Genomic DNA, 19694 nt, shown 5'->3' with positions numbered 1-19694 from the left:
GAAGGCAAACTGTGACTCAGAATATGTCTTCTGACTTCACCCATACTCTGCAAGAGAAATGTCCTGCTGTAGCATATGCCAGCGTGCTGCTGATTTATTGTGGGTGGAAACTCCTTTCCCCTGCTCCAACATGCTCATGTAAGAGGGTGGGGTAGTCCAGTAGGTCTGCTTCTCCTCCTACTTCTCCATTTGGAAATAAGAGAAAAGCTGTTTCCTTGTTTTCATCTATAATTGTGTAAGACACATCACAATTAGTTACATGAGGAGGTAAATCACACAGCATAGAACACTGCATTCATGTGTGTTTCTTTTCATCTGTTATTAGTTCTACAATGGAATTAATGGAGTTCTGTTTGTTAAAATTCCTCATAATATACAGCTGTGTATCTTTATGACATAAAACAAATGAAAGAACATAAAATGACGTCTATTCATGAATTATAGCTTGAGCTGGTACCACTTTGTGTAAGATGTATACTGTGCCAAATGCATCCCTAGAAATTGTCACTAAGAATATTAAAGGAAACAGTAGGATCAAAGCAAGGCCACATCTAGTAACATTGAAAATATTTTCTCTGTAAACAAAGCAGTCAAAACAGCTTTTTATAACTTTCGTGACAATTCTGGTTTCCTGACAAAATGTGCCAGTTCCAAACTCAGTGCATGAAAATTGCTTTGATCCACTGTGAATATAAGATGACTAAGACTCACATAATTCTCATTAAATGAGAAGAAATGTATGTTTAAATTAATTTTCAAGAGTTTTAAGACCTTCCTAAACCAGCTACAGATCTCTGCAAATGTGAATAGTTTCTTTAGGGATGCTGTTACTTTAGTCACTCAACTGCAAAAAGACCAGCCTGATGTTGTACAACAGGATTCAGGGAACGTCGAACACGACTGGGAGTTTTAAAGCTGCTGTGAGGCATGTTCATATTTTATCAGAAATAGTTTATCCAGAATTGTGAGTCTAAGCAGCTAATATGGGAAGAAACCTCAAATAAATGACGAGAGCCCTCTGCTGGAGGGCACCCGGCCCCCAGCGGCTCCACACCAGGAAGGCCCTGTCACCGGTCGCAGTCTTACCCGAATCTGATGAAATCTTCATGGCAAGGCAACAAGGTCATCACTGAAGCATCTTTAGTGCTACACAGAATTTTGGCCAAAGAGACATAACTGAAGGATATCCTCGAACCTCTGAAAAGGAAAAGGCAGGCAGATGAAGAGACAATCGTTTTATAGGAATGGATACAGTAAACTACAAATTACAAGAGCCTTTAACATTCCTTCTTATATTTATCAACACATTTTTCAAGACTGAATTTTCCTTGGAGGAGAAGGGGATGCAGAAGATGTCTGAGGAGTGGCCTGTATGAAGAATATGTCAACTATAATCTTTGATTCTATAATTTGATTCTTGTCGTGAATAAAGGAGTAATGGGTAATTTAATTTTTAAAGTAATTGTTCTGATAGTTCAGCATTTATAGAGCCAAAGCCACCTGAAATAACTCAGTTCTGGTGATACAGGGTGCATCTACATTGGTGTTTTAGTTTGGATCAGCGGTATGCTTTTGAAGTGAATCTCCCAGTTGTATCCACTTACTGTGCTTTGACTTGTTTGCATTGTGGAAGCATGCTCATTTGGTAACATTTGGCTGAAACTAAACTGGAGGATGGCTCCAGGTACACACATACTGCACTCCAACAGCTGCAAAATGTATATAGTGTGAACATCTGGTCCTCAGTACCAGCTGTTTCACTTTATAGATTTCCTCCTCTTGCACTTCACTACTTGCTAAGTTAGACATGGCCATAATTGCTCTGGGCAGGTGTGCCAAACATGATCCAAGACAAAGGCTGGATAGCTGCAAATATTTTTGGCAGGCTACACCTTATACATAGTAAAAATAACATGCCTAAATTCAGAGGTGCCAACTAGTCTAAGGACTGGAGATTATGCAGTTCAGCTCTGGCCATATGTTTGCATCGCCTGGTAAGGCTGCATCAGAGTTTATGTTCTTGCCAGAATTACCTGGCAGTGTTCATCCAACACCGGGTAACTGCAGCCAGAACACAGAGATTCTGCTCAGCTTCTAGGTATTCATCCGCCTCCACTGCTGTTTGCACAGCTGGCCAGTCCGTACCATGTAATAGTACAGCAGCAATCACAGTGCTCAGATACGGCAGACCTCACAGGCACTCTCCCTGTTTCTTGTCCCTGTACCTTCCAGTTCCTCATCCAAAACCAGGGTGGCAATTCATAACTCCTTGCTTAGAGTTTCATCTCTCGTTTTCCTTGTGCTCTGAAACACAGTCCGGAAGTCTGGTCAAACTCCCTTGCCCGGTCCCCCTGCTCTCACCAACTCAGGACCCACGCTGAACAGAACAGCTTTGTGATGCCTGCCATGCTGTTGTTTTAAGATAGATTTTGACATACTTGGAGAGAGCCAATACCTTAATGGCTGCAGAGAACTTTCGATCAAAGGGGTCCATTCACAGGCTTGCTCTCCCCCTTCGCTCCTGGAGCACCCTCCTTGTTTTCAGGGCATCTTCAAACGGCTGCTGAAAGCTGCTGAAAAGATTTGTAACAACAGTACGAAAGGTAGTATGGTCTTGTAAAACAGCCGTGCTTACTTAGTCGCAACCCTTTCAGTTTCTGACTTTCCCCAGGAACTGTTTTTAAAAAAAAAAAAGTGCTTCGTTAGCCACCTCCCAAGGCTTTGTATGGAAATAGTTTTAAAGGAAGGCTTACACACTTCTGTTAGTGTGGTGAAGACCATCTGGCAATGGTTAGTTTGTTATTCATTTTGTCGATTTATTCTAACCCTTAGCAATGCTTCAGTGTGAGACGGATCCTCGGATGCGCTTGTGAGTTCCTCTCTGGGAATTTCCCCAGCCTCCTCCACAGTAAACACAGATGCAAATGCGTTTTCTACCCTGGTGTTGTCTTTTCTACATACTCTTTTTGTACCTTGATAGTACATTGGTTCTAAAAAAATTTCTCAGACTTCCTGCTCCTGATCAGTCTGAAAAATGACCATGCTTTTTTAAGCCTTTGCAAGTTGTGTCTAGCTCTGTTTTTAACCTGTCAGAACTGTATTTTTACATTTCACTTGTTTGTAATCTTTTCCTCATTAGAGCACAGGTTCTTGCTTCAGATAGCATTCTTGTTTCAGATAGCCTCCCATGTCCTGCCTTTTAGCCACGCTCAATTTTTGTTCATCTTCCTAAGCATCTTTTAACAGGTGGTACACATTTGGTCAGAGCTTCCAGTGTGATTTCTTTCAGTAGCCTCCACGCTGCATGAAAATCTTTTACTCTTTTAGCTGCTTTCAGCTTTTTTTCAAGATGCCTTCTCACTTTTATCGAGTTCCCCTTTCTGAAATTAAGAACAACACTGGACTTTGGCTTTTGTTGCTCTAGTCAGAATGGTGACTCTTAAGTATGTTATGGTCACTGTTTCAGAGAATAGTAAGTTAGGTCTAGTACTCTGCCCTGGACCAAATCAAGAGTTGTTTCTCCTGTTGTAAGAAGTCATTACTTGCATCTAAACATTCACACTTAGACATAACAGCTGCTTGGTCTATACAGAGGCACTAGAAGTTTCCCATTGCCATTATGTTTTCTGCCCTTGCAGCCTCCCTCATCTTCATCATACCAGTTAAGTGAGCTGATGGAATTAATCCTCTGATATAAGGGTAGAAGACATTTCCATTTACTTATAGGTTGAGAAGTCACCAAACATCTTAATAATCTCCCTTGCATTAAGTGAGGGAATACCTTTTCTGATTTAGAATGCCAGATTGTACATGTATCCTAGAAAGAAATGTATCAGACCCCAGAAATGCCTGCTTCTTTCTACCAAGTATAGAGGGAGTCCAGGTGACTAGCTCGAACGTAAGCATCTGCTTTTGGATAGATGAATCTTGCCAGTAACTGCCTGGAAAGTTACTCTTCTTGTTTTGCATATTATATTATTTATACATCCCAATATGGCATTTGCATTTTTTGCCACAGTGTGACCTTGTTAATAAAAAGTGCAAGTGTCTCTATGATCCTGTTCACTTACACAATTCTAGGCAGTTTTTGGAACAGGGCTCCATGCAGTGTTTCATGCAAGGCCAGGAAATGGCAACACTTTGCATGCACACATCACTTGCCACACTTAATCAAGCATCAGGAACTCTTCAGACTTGCCTTTATCTTCTCTTCTGCACGACCATACCTTCATATTTTTCAAGAAGTAGAATTGTTACTGTACTGGCAATCAATCATCACAGTATGAGACCTGTACAGCAGTGCACACCATGTGGGAACTGTGGAGGAAAAGGCAAAAAAAAGACAGAACTGGCAACTGATCAACTGATAACAGTACCAGTTTTTCTTTTGTGCTTTTTCTTTTCCTGGCTTCATTTTAGTTCTAGTCTTAGTTTTGACTTTTTCCAAATTACATCTTCTTTGAAAGAACTAAAATAGGAAGAAAGAAATAACTAAAATACAAACTTGCTGCTGACAGCCAGCCTGTTGGACTGCGATGGACTGAAATTTCTTCTTATCTGTATTTATGAGTTTAAGAATAGCCTGTGTTTATTTGGGTGCTTGCTGTTGGTCCCTTTACTATTGGGGACTAAGAAGCTGCAACTGTGCCAAAAGGTTTTACCAAAGTAAAAACCAACTAATAGATCCAATGAGCATTATAAGCAAGTCAACAGAGTTACACCCTCATGTTCTCAGATTAATAAGCACTAAGTGTTTCACTGAAATCAATACTAATTTGACACATCAATGAATTCTTACCCAGGACAAACCATAAACAAAGCACAAACATCTTCTATACATCAATAATCTCCTCATCCCAAAAGCTGTATAAAATAAGGCCAATAGGCACTTTAAATACCAGAGGCATATCATGAAAACACATTTTATGATACTTTGCCACAAAACAACATATATATTAATATTGATTACTCATTATATTTGCCATATGTGCCATGACTATGAGCACATATAGCATTCTAATTTCCGTTATCTCTGAATTTGTGATTATGGGGTTGTTCATAGTTAAATGAACCAGGCTGAGAGTCTAATGTATCCAGAGCCTATGTCATACTTGCTTCTAGTCTAACAGAAGTTGTCATGGTAGACCTTACCCATTGACTTTAGCAAAGTAGTCAAGGCAGCTTTGCTGTGCCATCAGGCAGCTCTCTCAGCACCCTCAGATGCATCTCATCCACCCTTCCGATTGCAGAGACAGTATGTGAAGAATGGCATAATCACTGTACCTGCAGTAAGACCAAGATTTTATGCATTAGAGACAAATGAGTCAGGGAATAAAATGCCTCAGGTCTAAATCTCAGGTCTAAGCATGACCGCAAGACTTGCAAGAATATTGAGATCCCATGGTGGAAATGAATCTCATAATGTTCAAAACTCACACCAATTTTAGCACAAAGGGATGGAAAAACAGCATATATTTAACCGTCTGTTTGGAAAAGGCTAGAAGTCAATCAACCAAGATTGATTTTAGGTGCCTCTTGCCACTGTTAGAAATATCTTGACCTGCTCCAGTTCCAGAAGGTGATCTAGGAAAACAGTCATCAAGTACTAGGGATCTTCCATGACATCAAGAACAGGCTCTCATCCTGTCTGAGGGAAATTCCTGCCTTGGCCAACAGCAGGAAACTCTACATGAGATACTGTGAACCTGCAAATATTTTGAAAATCATCCAATATCTAAGATACAGGTAAGATGATCCTGGAGGATGTTGGAGAGAGGTAGCGCTCTGAGAGGACTGGTTAACAGATACAGAATAACTAGGAGAGAGACCACTGGGGTATCAAAATCAAGATGACTGAGTCTTGCCTGACTTTGCAAAGATTAGGGGGCAAAAACTGGACTGAGCTGTGATAGTTTCAGCCTGAAAGTACTTTCTTACACCAAGTTTGTCTATAAGTTCACAATTTTCTAAAAACTATTCAGTATTGGACCTTTGCTCTACGGGCTTAGTGTGGACAGTTCAGAATGACTATTCAAAGTGCTGGCAGTGTTCATTAGTTTTGACATAGTTGTGATACGTTTCTGTTCTTAAACCAGGTGTTTTTACCTCTGCAAGTCAATATCCTGGTTCAAATACCTATGCTTATAGATTCAGAATTCGAGTTTTAGCAGGATGTTTTCTCATGGACACAGTAGCACAAAAAGTTTAATTTCTGGTTTGTTGCTTTGATTTACTCTTGACATAGTGCAGTGATAAGATAAATTCTTGTGTAGGTCTCTTAATACTAAATCAAAATGCCAGATGTAGCAAAAATGCCAAAAAAAGCCACATGATACAAACCAGTGATCCAGAACAAACTTACTTTTCTAGGTCTAACTTATCAAAAAGGATTAACTGGGTAATTTTGCACTGGCAGTCTGTATGGCAGATTAGGTGTATCACTCCATGCCATTCTAATATTATGTCATATCAAATCATTTTTGTCCTTCCACAGCCAAAATAAAGCTACTCTCCAGTCGTAGAGCCAACATAAACTCCATATTATGTGCTGTGACTACTGTCATTGTGAGCCTATTCCTCACCTGGGTCAGATTTGTACTATTGACCATGGAACCATGGCCTCCTTCACTTTAACATTAAAGGTGAACAGCAAGACCAAAGGTTCTTCATCGCATGGCCATGCATGTGAATGCTTCTCTTACCTGCTGCTTGGTTTGGAGCACACACAAACACACACCAGACTTGGGTGATTTAGAAGCGGATTCAGCCAGCCATGCCCCCTGCCCCAACTGAATAGGTGACTTTCTATTCTTTCCTGTTATTGTTACATAAAGGAATATTTAATTGCTCTTTCCACTTAGCCTGAAGGAAGGGAGCTCAGAGTATCCATAAGCTATAACGAGGTCTGTAATTTTCTGTAAGTCTGCTTAATAGCAGCCATTTACACTTTTGGCATAACAGTATCTTGTAGTGGTTTATCCTAGCTGTTTAGGGAGAAGTAATTTTCTAAATGATGATTATTAAGGTCAGTTTGTGGTTTAATGAATATTTTTAGAAAAGTCAAAACATGTTTGAAAAATATACAGGTGAAAAAGAAAGCAACCCAAATATAACGTAAAAATTGGTAGTGACTTTTAAATCTGAGGCTAATTTCCAATACAGACTTTTGACCCAAGCATTCAGCTGGTCAAGCAAGTTCTACTAGTCAGGAGGAGGAAGTGTTGATGGACTCTTCAATGAACTCCTGTTCCTTTTCCACAATTGTACAAAGACTTTTCATGGAATATAGAAAGAATGAAACAGTAACTACAAGGAGAGTGGTGAAACTTTTGAAGGCAACTAAGAAAAGCAGCCAAAGCCCAAATCATGCTGGTAATAGAGAACTTCTATTACTGGACACAGTCTGTCTTGAAAAAGGACCCTGAACTGTTGAAATGTGCTTTAGACAACTTCTAGTTCAGAAGATGGAGAAAGCTAGTGGAAGTACTTGAAAAAAAAATCTTGATTAAGCAGAACTAACTGCAAATATAAAGGTGGAGTGATTAACAGGAAAGGAGAAATAGCAGTTACTGAAAGAGACACACTGGCAGAACAAACCATCCTAATGTAGAAGAAAGGTAGGAAGCATATTAAAAGACCAACATGAACAAGAGTACAATATAGCTGTAACAGGAGCTTTAAAAATACATAAACAGTCTTTCTAAATTGTGCAAAAAGTGGAAAAGGGCTCACAACTAAGAATGAGTATAATGGAATAGCACAGGCATGTAGCAACAAAAATGAGAGACAAGTACAAAATGAGCTACAGTGAGGAAGGAACAGAAAAGGATTAAGAACATGTTCTATATATACATACTGGAAGTAAGAGCAAACTAAAAGAAAATCGTGTTTATTATTGACAGAGAAAGGGAACAAATAAAGGAAGACACAGAAAAAGCAGCGTCTTCTTTGCTTCAGGCTTCAAAAAATGTGAATTGTGATCAGTTACTAAGTCCAATTTATTTTAAGAAGATGATGGAAACAGCTAACAGCAGGAAGGAACAGACTTAATACTATTTAGTTATGTGGTTATACTGAATTTGGCAGTGCCTGGAAAATGCACCCCAGAGTACTTAAGAGACTGGCCACTGAAATTTCTGAATAACTGGTGTGTATCTACAAAAATTCATTCCGTTTGAGGGGGAGGATTTGGAGGACTGGAGGAAGGGGGAGAAAGGTGGACTCATGAACGGAAAACCACTCAGCTTAACTTCAAGGTCCAGATAGATAACAGAACTATCAACATATAAACCCTTTGAAAATGAGGTGATTTAAAAAGTAGCAAATCAAGAAGTCACTATGAATTTCTCAAGAATAGGGAGAATAGCCTGTGCAGATAGCAGTACTGCTGAAAGGGATCTGGGGACTATAGGTCATCAGAAAAAGAATCTGAATCAACACTATGATGTTACTGCAAAGTAGGCAAATGCCATACTAAGACAGGTTAACTAATTACCCTGATTATTGGATACAGAGGTAAGGAAAAGTGTCATCAAGTTGAAAAGAGTCCAGAGCAGGCTAAGAATGATAAAAGGTTTAGAAAATATCACCTATGAGGAGTTTTACAGAATTTGTTTAGTCTAGAAAAAATGAAGTTTACAGGAGGGACATGATAATATTATGAGAAATATTACAATATCTAAAATGTCATTGTATATTGATGGTGATTAACTGTTCTCTACATCTGCTGGAGGCTGGGCAAAGAAAATTTATTTAATTCACACCAACATAATACAGTTTAGACACTGGAGACAACTTTCTAGTTCTAAGGACAGTTAAGCGCCAAAACAAGCTATCTAGGAAGATTACAGGCTCTCCTTTGTTGCAGGTTTTTAGGAAGAGGTTAGACTGACTTTTGCCAGGGATGAAGTTGCACCTCAGAGCAGCAGCTCCTGTTTTAAGTCCTGGTTGCAAAGTTCCTCATTCCTAAAGGTGACATTAATAAATGCTTTGTGCTTTCCTCAAAAAAAAAAAAGAACAAAAAACCCCCCAGAAATAAATAAAATAGATGACGGAAACCCTGATGGAAACTGCAACAATTAGTTCAGATGGAACCAGGAGGAAATTTTCCTTCATCAGAGCAGAGGTCTGTGTCTGAGATGTCACCTTACAGCCTGCCTTAAACTCACAGACCCAGCTCCAGAGAGATCTTAGGTGCTTCAAGCGAGACTCAGCCCAACTGTTGGCAACCTACAGCTAAAACCACGATCCTGAAAATCCGTGCCCAGCCCTTGCCCAGTCCCAGCGGCAATCACACTCTAGAGTCACCTGATTTTTAAGTTTCCCAACTACCTAGGTTTATGCCCCAAACTCTCCCGTCACGACCGGGCCGGACAGCCTCATGCCTGGACTCCTGCCCGGCCCTGAGGAGCATCGAGGAGCATCGCGTATCCCGCCGGGAGCGGAGGCCTCCGGGCCCGGCTCCTCCTGGGGAAGAGCGTTTAACGCCAGCAGCGCCTGGCGCTGTTAAAACACGACCAGGCGAGCCCGGGCTGCCCTTCCTTCTGCGCGAGCTGGTTAGACACAAAAATCACCTTGCAGAAAACTCAGTTCGGCTCGTTCTCCTCCTGCCTAGACCACGGATTTTATTTTTTTTCTCTCCCCCCCTCCCCCCCCCGGGCAGGCTGTGCGAGCACTGTTGCTCCCGCAGCTCCCTCAAGTCACTGGCCCCCGTCCTGCGAGAAACACCCCCGCGCCACGGCAGGAATATGCCCGCGGCCGCCCGCCCGCCCGCCCGCCGGCCCTTTCCAACAGGTCCGAGGCGGGCCGGCCCGGCAGCGGGCACGGCCGGCGCCGCGGCGGCGCCCCGGGGGCAGGGGGAGGCCGGCAGCGGCCTCCCCTGCGGCGGGAGGGAAGGTGCAGCTGCCGAGGCGGCCATGTTGGCGGGCGCAAGGGCCGGGGCGGGCATCGTCCTGCCGCCTGTGGTAACTTTCGGGGAAGTTTCTTTCCCGGCCTCTGGGGGGACGTGGGGAAGGGAGGCTCCGCAGCTGCCGGGGCACAACCGGGCGTGCTGGAGCCGCTTTCAGGGCGCGGGGCTCGGCCGCGTCCCCCCGCGCCGCCCGCTTTCCCCTCCACCTCCACCCCCCCCCGCCCGCCCGCCCGCCCGCCGCGGGCGCTGCGCTCGGCGGCGGCGGCGGCCGCCTGCGTGCGTGGGGCGCCGGCAGCGCAGGCGGGAAGGCAGCCCCGCGCCGCCGTCCCCGCCAAGGCCGGGGCGCCGTATTCACCGCGCGCTTTAGGCCGGCCGCCTTGCGCAGACAGCGTAGCGCCGTCGTCTCTCTGTGTGTGAGCGTCGCTCGCGCTACGGCGCCGGCCCCGCCCCCTCAGCCCCGGCCCCCGCCTCCCGTGCCGCTGCCCGCGCGCCCATTGGCCGCCGCGCCCATCACTCCCCGGCTGGACCCATCTCGCGCTCCCCATTCATGCAGTTTGGTTGCGTGTTGGTGTATTTTACTGTTTGCAATAAAGAGGGGGGGATTTTTTTTTGTTCAGTTTCTGCTGCAATTAACTCTTGGTCCCTTATACGTGTTTTTTTTTTTTGGCAATTTTGCAGAACGGTTGAAACAGTTTTTTGGTGGTTACATTTATTTTTTATATATATCTATATCTATATATTTTGCAATCAACTATTAAGGTGCAACTATGCCCAAAAGAAAGGTAAGTAAAAAAAAAAATAGGGGAGCGAGATGGGGAACGAAGGGGAGAGATTAAAGAAGCATTTGCAAAGATAACTGCAATTTTTGTGTATGTGTGTGTGTGTATGTAGAGTTTTTGCATTTTTAATTTTCTGTGTGTGTCCTAAAGTGGAGCTGGAACTGAAGGGAGGTGGTTAGAATGTGTGTTTGGGCTCGCCTGTGCGAGCAGGGGAGCCTGTGAGTTCACTTTGGGCTGTTTTGTTTGCAAGGAGAAGGCTGAGCAGTGTCTCCATGCTGGATTACAAACAGCCATAGTGCTGCTGCTGCCCCTATGGAGAACACAGGCAGGCAGCGCTAGGCACGGAAGGCTCTGCTTCGCCAAGAGCTCCAAAAAGCCCAGGGCTGAACGACCAGAACCTTCCCATTAATCTTCGGGGGCATTTTAGCGCGGATTGGGCCATTCCCTGGGAGGATTTGGGTCTAAACGGTGCCTCTTTCTCCTGCGTTTGCCTTTGTTCTCCTTTTTTTTTTCTCCCACTTCTTGTCATACCAGATGGTTGTGCAATGGTAATTTGGAGCCATTAGGCGGCGCAGAATTTGAAACTGTCCTTGAAGGAAAGAGGGGAAGGGATTCACGACCATAATTAGTAACTTTGGCTTGGCTGCCGTCTCCGCGAGCTCCCTCCTCGGCGGCTTCAGCGCCGCTGGCGGAGGCGCCCGCCGCCCCCCGGGGCCGCAGGGCCGGGCCGCGGCCGCCCAGCGCGGCGCTGAGCCGCGGGAGCGCCGGCGGCGGCGGCAGCGGCGCGGAGCTGCCCCGCGCGGCCCTCACGGGCGCGGCGTGGCGCAGTTGCGCGGCCCGGCCACTCCGCTGCGAAGGCCGCGAGCGGCGCGGCCGCCCCCTGCCCGCCGGGCTCTCCCGGGGCCGGGCGGCCCGGAGCTGGCCGTTGTGTGCGCGCGTCTGTGTGTGTGTGTGGTGACGGGGGAACTCGGCGAGGCCGCGGCGCCGAGCGGGCCAGAGCGGCCGCCCGGGGCGGGGGCCGCGCTGCGCTGCGCCGCGCCGCTGGGGCATTGTCCTTGCGCGGGGCCGGCAACGACCTTGTTGTGGCAGGTAATTTGGCGGGAACTTTTTAAATGCGGGGACGCCTCGACGCCGTGACGTCGGCGCCGCCGGCGGCCCGTGGCATTGTGGGAGTCGTAGTCCGCGAGGCGGGCGCCGGGGGCAGGGGCGCGCTGGGGCCGGGCGGGCGCCTCGCGTCTCCCCCGGCCCCTCTCGGGGCGACGGGACGGGGCGGGGCGGGGCGGCGCGGCGCGGCCCCTCGCGGGGGTGATGAGGCGAGGCGGTGGCCACCCAAACTTCCACGTTGGTTGGCGCCTTAGTTTTTGACGCCTCGGAGAGCGACGACGTGCCGGTAACGTGGTCTCCCGCTTTTCTTCCGCAGGCTCCAGCTGAAGGCGAGGCAAAGGAGGAGGTAGGATGTTGTTCCGCGTCGCGGTTCGCCCCTTGTGCTGGGAGCTTCCGTGACGTCTTGCGTGAGCTGCTGCGGCCCCTGGGAGGGTCAGCGGTGGCACCGGGCCGCGTGGGCAGGTTTTGACGCGTGCTTGGGTCTCGCGGGCCGAAACACGAGCCGTTCGGGTGCGGGATGGTCCGGCGCCTTGGTCTGTCGCGCGAGATGCGCGTTGGAAGCTTCGACCCGGCTGCGAAGCCGTCTGCAGCTTGGAGCTCTGCTGACCGGCACGCTCGGCTTTGGAGAAGGCTGTGCTCCGCAGCAGCAGCGTTTCCCGCTCCGGAGCCAGAGACGGGAGCTTCCAGAGTGATGGTCGCTTGCTAAGTGACAGAGGTTTAATGGCGCAGTACCTGGAAGTAGAGAAACTTCATCACTTACCACCTCAATATGGCAAAAAGAAGCCAGCATAGAGAGAGAACCTTTGAATGAAGCTGCGCTTTTAGAAAGTTGTTGCCATGAGGTCCGTAATTTCATAAAATACCTAGAATTGGGATGGGCCATCATGAAATAGTGTATGCGTCATATTACTTTGCATTACAGTTCTGAGAAAGCGCTGCTTTATATGCTCTGTGAATTTTAGTGACACATCTTTCTTTACGCAGCCAAAGAGAAGGTCAGCTAGACTATCCGCTGTAAGTATCTTTACTTGTTTATTTAATATGACGTTGCATGTCATATGTGTTCTGGGGGACAATTATAGAGAAATTATTTATCAATAATATGTGGAGGGGCACAGTTAGAGTATTGTACTGTTTAAAAGTAAAATTCTTACTCCATGTTCCCAAGTCTTCAGTATCAGCACATCAGAGGCTTACTTCTAGATATTACATGTGAGACAGAACATCTGTGTTAGTTCACATACAATCTGGATGCATGCGGCAGGTATCCAGAGTCAAGGAATATTGGTTTCAAATGGATTTGTTCTCTGTAGGTCTTCTCCTTACAGATGCCTACTCATAGCTATATAAATTACCTACTCTCACCTTACACCTGTACTTTGTCCATTGATTTTGAGGGCTCCACTGGGCTGGGTAAACTGAGACCTGCAGGGCGTAAATGTATTTCATGCAGTAGGGTTCAGCCCAAAGCCACAGTCTCACATAGACTCCGTTTCGCTTGGCATCCTTTTCTACAGACTGGACATTTAGTGGACTCAACCCTTTTTTAAGCTACCTTGGAAATGCCAAGTGGATAATGGTTACTTTTTTAAAAGAAGTATTTCATTTGAGAGAACGCTAAGATATGTGTTCATACACTGAGTTATCTGCAAATGTTACTGTTACATTTCGTCTTTGACAGAGGCTTGCGCTCACAGCAGACAGTGATGCTCAGGCATAGTGATGAAGGACTCTCCTACTACTGCTAGTCAACGTCTGTACCATAATCACTGAAACGTACAGGAGGAAACATAGTTTTGGATAAGAAAACAAACCAATTTGTCTCTGACATGTTTACGCCTTATACTAGAATGGGGCTTACAGCTCGAAAATAGTTTTTGTTTCAGTAATTTTCAAAAGTAACAAACACACTTCTAAAACATTTATAGTGTTCGTCTGACTCTATATTTCTTATGTTGTTTTGTACAGAAACCTGCTCCGCCTAAGCCGGAGCCAAAGCCCAAAAAGGCAGCACCTAAGGTAACTATTTCAGATATCTTGAACTGAAGTTATACTCTTCTTCTTCAAGGTGTTCACAGGGGGGAAAAAAGTCCATAACTAATGATTTTGTTTCTTCATTTTTTTTATTTCATTTTTCACTGAGATTGAATTATGTGAGTTAAAATAAACTGAAAGATGTAAAGATAATTTTTACCGATTGCTAGTGAAGGAATGTGGCAACCTGATCAGATTTTAAATCAGTTGTGGTGAGACTTTACTGCTTGCCTTGCAAGGCCATTCTATAGTTTCATATAATGTATTGTAGAGAAAATGATGCTTTGAATAGAGATCAGAGACTCAGTTAGAGAAGGCATTGAACATACTGCTTTTAGTTACAGTTTCTTGTTACAGTTTCATTCAAAGACACTGTTTTCAGTTAGTTCTCAGTTTATCAAACTTTAATCACTGGAGATAAAGTTCTACATATCCACTTCCTTGGGCTGGTTATTTTTGGAGATGTCAAAAATATTGACATATCTGACAGTATAGTTAAAAAATAAACTATTTAAAGCTCCTTTGGGCTTTGGAGAAAAAACTTGAAATTTAAAAGGGGACAGTTCTGGAATCCATGAGGTATTTCTTTGTGTCCCCTTCTCCCACCAACTCTCCCAGCTGTCACCGTTTGCCATGTTCTGTTAGATCTGTCTACACATATCCAGATTGTATCAGGCATTTGCTGCTGGAAAAAACAAGCTTTCTAATTCTTTTTAGCCTGTTCCCAGCATACGTTTTCCTTTATGGTTTTGGATGGTTTTATGGGCAAAGCACAAGTGCAAGAGACCATTTACTTACAGAAGGGAATGACTGGCTGAGAGCGAGGAGTCCCTCTTTGCACATTTGAAAGCCCTTGCAATCGGACATGGCATCAGAGACTTCTAGATGACAAAAACTACTCTGCCTCCACATTTTACTGTATGGAGCAGCAAAAAAGTCACGAGGAATGGACAAGAAGGACCCCGCTTTCCATTTGGGGGGCCCCGCATCTCAGCTATGCAGTCGCAGTGGTGTTCGGAGCAAGCTTTTCACATCTGCGCCTTAGTTGCGCAGCCTGATTGCTAGATCCCGTTCCAGAGCGGTGGGGGAACCTAGGAATCCTGCTGCTCAGCATTCTTGTGGCGCAAGCTGCTGGCAAAGCGTGTGTTGTATCTCCCTCTAGTGGCTGGTCCCCCTGGAAGATGGGAGCCTACTGCTGCCAGTTGCTCTTTTAGCCCAAGTGGTAGAGAGCGAGCTGGCTGGGGGATCTAAAGGTCCCGAGTTCAACCTCTGCTGATGACCCAGGCAGAGGTCAGTGCAGTTGCATATGATGCACTTTGTTGGATTTTTTTTTTTTTCCAAGTTCGCCTTTTTTATTTTCATGGAAACATCTCAGGGATTATGCACAAGACCTGTGTTGACAGAATTTTAAAGTTGCAAAAGTAAGCATTCAGAAGTCAAAACTGAATTCGGTCCCTTACCGCATAAGCGGCACGATGCAGCCTTGCTGCTCAGTTCTGCTGGGATGGCTCCTTGCTCACCGCGCGACGCGTGGGGTCGTGGGGCCTGGCAGGAGTTTCTTCTCTTGTATTTAAGGTGCTGATTTGAAGCCAGGACACTGAAGCTGCATTTTTGACTCTCAGAAACTGCTATCTGATACTAGATCAGTATCTGTGCAAAAGGGGATGTAACAGGAACTGTGCAGGCATCTTTAATTCTTATTTCCCCCAAATGCTTAACTTGGCAACCTTCAGGTTCTTTGAATGTTTTTTGTGTGCAAAAATAGATTTCATCCTCTTAAACTTATCTGTATTGAAAAAAAAAAGCTGGAAAAAATGAAATACTGTATAAAACACATGACCTTATTGCTGTATTGATATTGCCATCAGTATGGAAAAATTATTCTGGAAAAATTATTAAAATGGTATTGGCTTGGTGACACCTCTCAGAACTAGCTAAGAGGATGGAAGAAGCTCAGGAATTGAAAAATAACAGTATCTCCTTGGGTATTTTTTCCTGGACTCATTTGGTTGTGGAAGAAGGCTTGATCCCTTACAGAATAGCCCTTAGGTTTGTCCCCCAAAGCCCTGGATGGTGCCGCACGGAGCAGAGATCCGGGGATCCTCCCTCCCCGCTGTGCAGTGCAGGAGGCTTCCTCCCCGTTCAGAGCCGTCTCGGGGAAGCCAGTTCCTGGCGACTCCTCTGGAATCCTTTTTAAAGAGGGGCTTTACCAGCCAAGAGCAGGCTACCGAAAATTACAATTTTATCTCTGTCAGTATTTGTTGTCTTTTTTAACGGGATGAGGGAGAAGATACCCTTCTTGAAACAGTCCCAAGTCTTTACAAATCCTTTGTGGCTTATGTTGGAAGAGCACGTGACTGACGCGTGCTCGTGAATCCGGAGCGCGCCGGCGCCGCTGGAGGAGCCCTTCGCGGCGGACGGCTTGCGCGTGCCTTCGAGGCTTCGCTCGGGTGGCAGGGAGCAGCCCCTGCCGCAGCAGCGCTGCACTTCCGAATCTCGGCACTGCCAAACGGCGCTGCGATGCTTCGGTGCCGGTGTTACTGTGATAGCTATCTTCCCAGGCCTTGTACTTTGTTTGTTTGTTTTTATAACTTCTAGTCATTAGGGCAACTCCATCTCCAAAGAATATATATATATATATATATGATTTAGTAACTACCTGTTTATCTCCACTTACCTGTGACTAGTAATTTGCAGATATTTACCGTCCCTTTATAGGGCGCTAGGTTAACCACGCAAGGAACAAGCTAGTTTGCCTAGTGCAGTTATTGGCAGCAAGAGGCAGATCCTGAGAAGTGAAGCTAAGGAGAGTCTTGATGCTGTAGAGGGGTCAGGATTTGACCCCACCATATAGAAAACTGTTACTACAGAAGCTGTAGCATCGAGTTTTGTTTTGATTTAGCCTGATCAGCCATATAAGAAACTGCACTTAAATAATAACTGCAAAGTTTCCTTTGTTATTGAAGTGATGCTGTTGAGCCCCGACTTGTGTACCATGTACATGGTTTATTATAGTAAGGAATATTTCTGGCAGGGGAGGGGAAGGTCCTTCAGCTTCGTTACACTTTTCTAGATTGGCATTAATAGCACATCTGAAGTGTTCTGGTATTTCCACGGGTTGCACATGTTCTTTTTGTTCTTTGGTATGCCTTTCAGCAGCACAGCAGAACTACGGGCCAGTTCAACTCTGACGTTTTTTAGCTAATTTAATTGAAAGCCTATTTAAAATGGGAATTCTTTTAACCCCAGCCATGATTGCTTTTATATTATGTACTTCCCAGTAGCACATTCAGAGCAGAATAGAAGGGAAAGTACTTCTCCATAGAAACTTTCACCTCATCTTTGTCAGTGGGAAGTTCAGTGAGCAGAAGCAGGTTGTGCCGACAGCTTTAGAGTTGAGAATGTGCATACGCAGATGTAAAAGGTGGAAATCATATTTACGATATCATGGTCTGCTTTCTTAACAGAAAGAAAAAGCAGCAAATGATAAAAAGGAGGACAAAAAAGCAGCAACAAAAGGGAAGAAAGGAGCCAAAGGCAAAGATGAAACTAAACAAGAGGATGCTAAAGAAGAAAACCACTCTGAAAATGGAGATACCAAAACTAATGAGGTACTTTAGCTACAGTAAACGTGGGAGTAAACACAGATGTATTGGTAATGCATCTGCAGGAACTAATGATTGGGCCTCCCTGTCAGAAGGTGGTGTGTTTCACTGCCCTCATGTAAAGACAGATCAGCTGCAGTGTCTGCGCAGGGCAACTCTCAAAGGGAGCCTGCAAGAATAGCGTTCTCCTTCAGACACATCCCTGCTATGTGGTAGAGCCCTTCCACAGGTGGTCTGTGGTATCCTAGGGTCCCTGCCTGGGTTGGCACAAGAGCAATGCAGAATATTTGGGGAACAATAGAGCTCAGTAGGATTGCTCTCCAGCCCTGAGCTGACTTTGCATATCCTCTCTGGACTGCTGGATTGCCTCTTCTGCTCAGCACGGGCTGGTTCTGTGCCAGAAATCTGGTCTTAAGTTTTACACAATTCTTTAAAACAATTCTTCGCGTCAGAACAATTCAACAAAAGTTCTGCGAAATAAAACTTGGTCTTGTCTCTTCATCTACAAGCCTCTTTCTTACAGGTTCTCAATGCATCAACTACTTACCTAAGAGCTACTGTTTTCTAGGACTAGCCACAAACTTCAGTCATCTCCTTATGGCCTTTTCCTGGCAGATTTCTTGCTAATAGTAGAAGTGCAATGTTTGCTACAGGCCCCCGTTGCTGTTTTAGGGATAGACAAGCCTGTTGCACTCTCTGTTGCTTTTGATTAAGTGATCTTTCTTCATGTGTTGAGTATCATTATATGGTTAATGGGTAACTTACTCTTTCATTCTTAAAACTAATTCAAAAGTTTCTCTGCTAAAAAAGTAATATGGGGCTAATGTACTTCAAAGTATCTTTGACAGGAACTTTGCAATTCTGATGAGTTGACTTAAAAACTAATAGCAGATATGTTTATAGAAAACAGGGGTGAGAACCATTTTCCTTGAAGTTTGGACAATAGACAAGTATCACAGTTTTACATGTAATTCTTATACATCCCTGTGATTACGGAGATGAGGACTTCAACTTTGCCTAGCATATGATTGATCTTAATCTAATCTATGTTCCAAACTTCTGCCTCTTTGTTTTTTTAACATTCCAGTATTAACTTGATCATTGATTAATACTCTTTTGTGTTTAATTTCAAGAATTATCAGCCAACACTTTGTTGTATTAATATTTTCTGCAGTAGCTGTGCGTTCTTGTCTAGCTACATAAAATGTTTGTCCGTGTGTGCTTACAAGCTAGTCTCTCTTTGATGCTTGTTAGAATGGAATCCGATTAGAATTAAAAATAATATATCTATTCTTCCCAAACACTTTTATAGGCACCAGCTGCTGAAGCATCTGATGATAAGGAAGCCAAGTCCGAGTAATGTTAACCCTGCCCTATATCTCCATCATTTGGTATCCGTACCTCCATGCTGTATTGTTAACAGAGAGGAATATTTTTATCAACTATTTTATAAATGCAGGTTTTTTTAGCATGAATTTAATTATGGAACATCTTCATCTCGGTTACTTGGGAATTAAATCCCTAACAAACAAAACAAAACAAAAAAAAATCATTGTTTTTAAATTTTGTGATTGTAATAGTTTGTATGGTACATGGAAAGAATAAGTGGTGGTAGCTTTTGACTTCTGTCAGTGTGTCCCTTTTTGTGTAAGTCATGCTTACAGACTTCAGATTTTAATTTTACCCTTGTATGTGTTGTATGGTTTCTTAAAGTGGGGAGGTCTCAAAACAAATAACTGTGTTAAACATTCCAGTGGTTCTGTGGGTTGCTTTTATAAAGAAGGTGAGATATTTTCATGAAAAACCTAAGAGCTGGAAATCTGTTGTTTCCCAAATGTAATTTTATTTTGTCAGTTTTGAAAAATAAATAAATAAAAGTGTAATCATGTTTTTAAATGAAATACAAACATTTCTTTTAAAAGGGCAGGTTGGTTGTATGTACCCACTGTTAGGAATTTTGCTGGATTTATCTTAATAAAAAAGACTCCTCAAAAGCTGATTGTGGTTTGTTGCTTGTGCTGCAAACATGTACTGCTGGAAAGCAGTCAAATTCCTGCAGAGTAGTAGAGGCCTTCTGGTTGGGAGAACCAGTGCAGCTAGAAAGCTTTGAGCCCGTACCATGCTAAATGCCTCTGCTTTCTTCAGGTGTGTAAACAAATGGGACTTTACGGCTAGCTTCTCTGCAGATGGAATGGCAATAGATTGACTTCAGGGGAAACGTGCTAACCTGCACCAGCTGGGAACTGCAGCCAGTGTTTTCAGGCA

General features: G+C 44.3%; 1 protein-coding gene across 1 annotated transcript; it reads left to right on the top strand.

Moving 5' to 3' along the window:
- Positions 1-10437: 10437 nt before the first annotated feature.
- On the top strand, positions 10438-19428 carry HMGN5 (high mobility group nucleosome binding domain 5). The gene is made up of 6 exons (XM_013960222.2): positions 10438-10689; positions 12107-12136; positions 12775-12804; positions 13759-13809; positions 17292-17435; positions 18742-19428. Exons 1-6 carry the CDS (start codon positions 10675-10677, stop codon positions 18787-18789), a joined length of 318 nt encoding a protein of 105 aa, XP_013815676.1. The 5' UTR covers positions 10438-10674; the 3' UTR covers positions 18790-19428.
- The last annotated feature ends 266 nt before the right edge of the window (positions 19429-19694 follow it).

Source organism: Apteryx mantelli, chromosome 13 (genome assembly GCF_036417845.1).
Source record: "Apteryx mantelli isolate bAptMan1 chromosome 13, bAptMan1.hap1, whole genome shotgun sequence".
NCBI classification, from domain to species: Eukaryota; Metazoa; Chordata; class Aves; order Apterygiformes; family Apterygidae; genus Apteryx; species Apteryx mantelli.
This window is presented reverse-complemented; position numbering and strand designations above follow the sequence as displayed.

Coding starts and splice junctions, on each gene's coding strand:
- HMGN5 (XM_013960222.2), top strand. Junction 12,137..12,774: donor AAGGCGAGGCAAAGGAGGAG/GTAGGATGTTGT, acceptor TTCTTTACGCAG/CCAAAGAGAAGGTCAGCTAG. Junction 12,805..13,758: donor GGTCAGCTAGACTATCCGCT/GTAAGTATCTTT, acceptor TGTTTTGTACAG/AAACCTGCTCCGCCTAAGCC.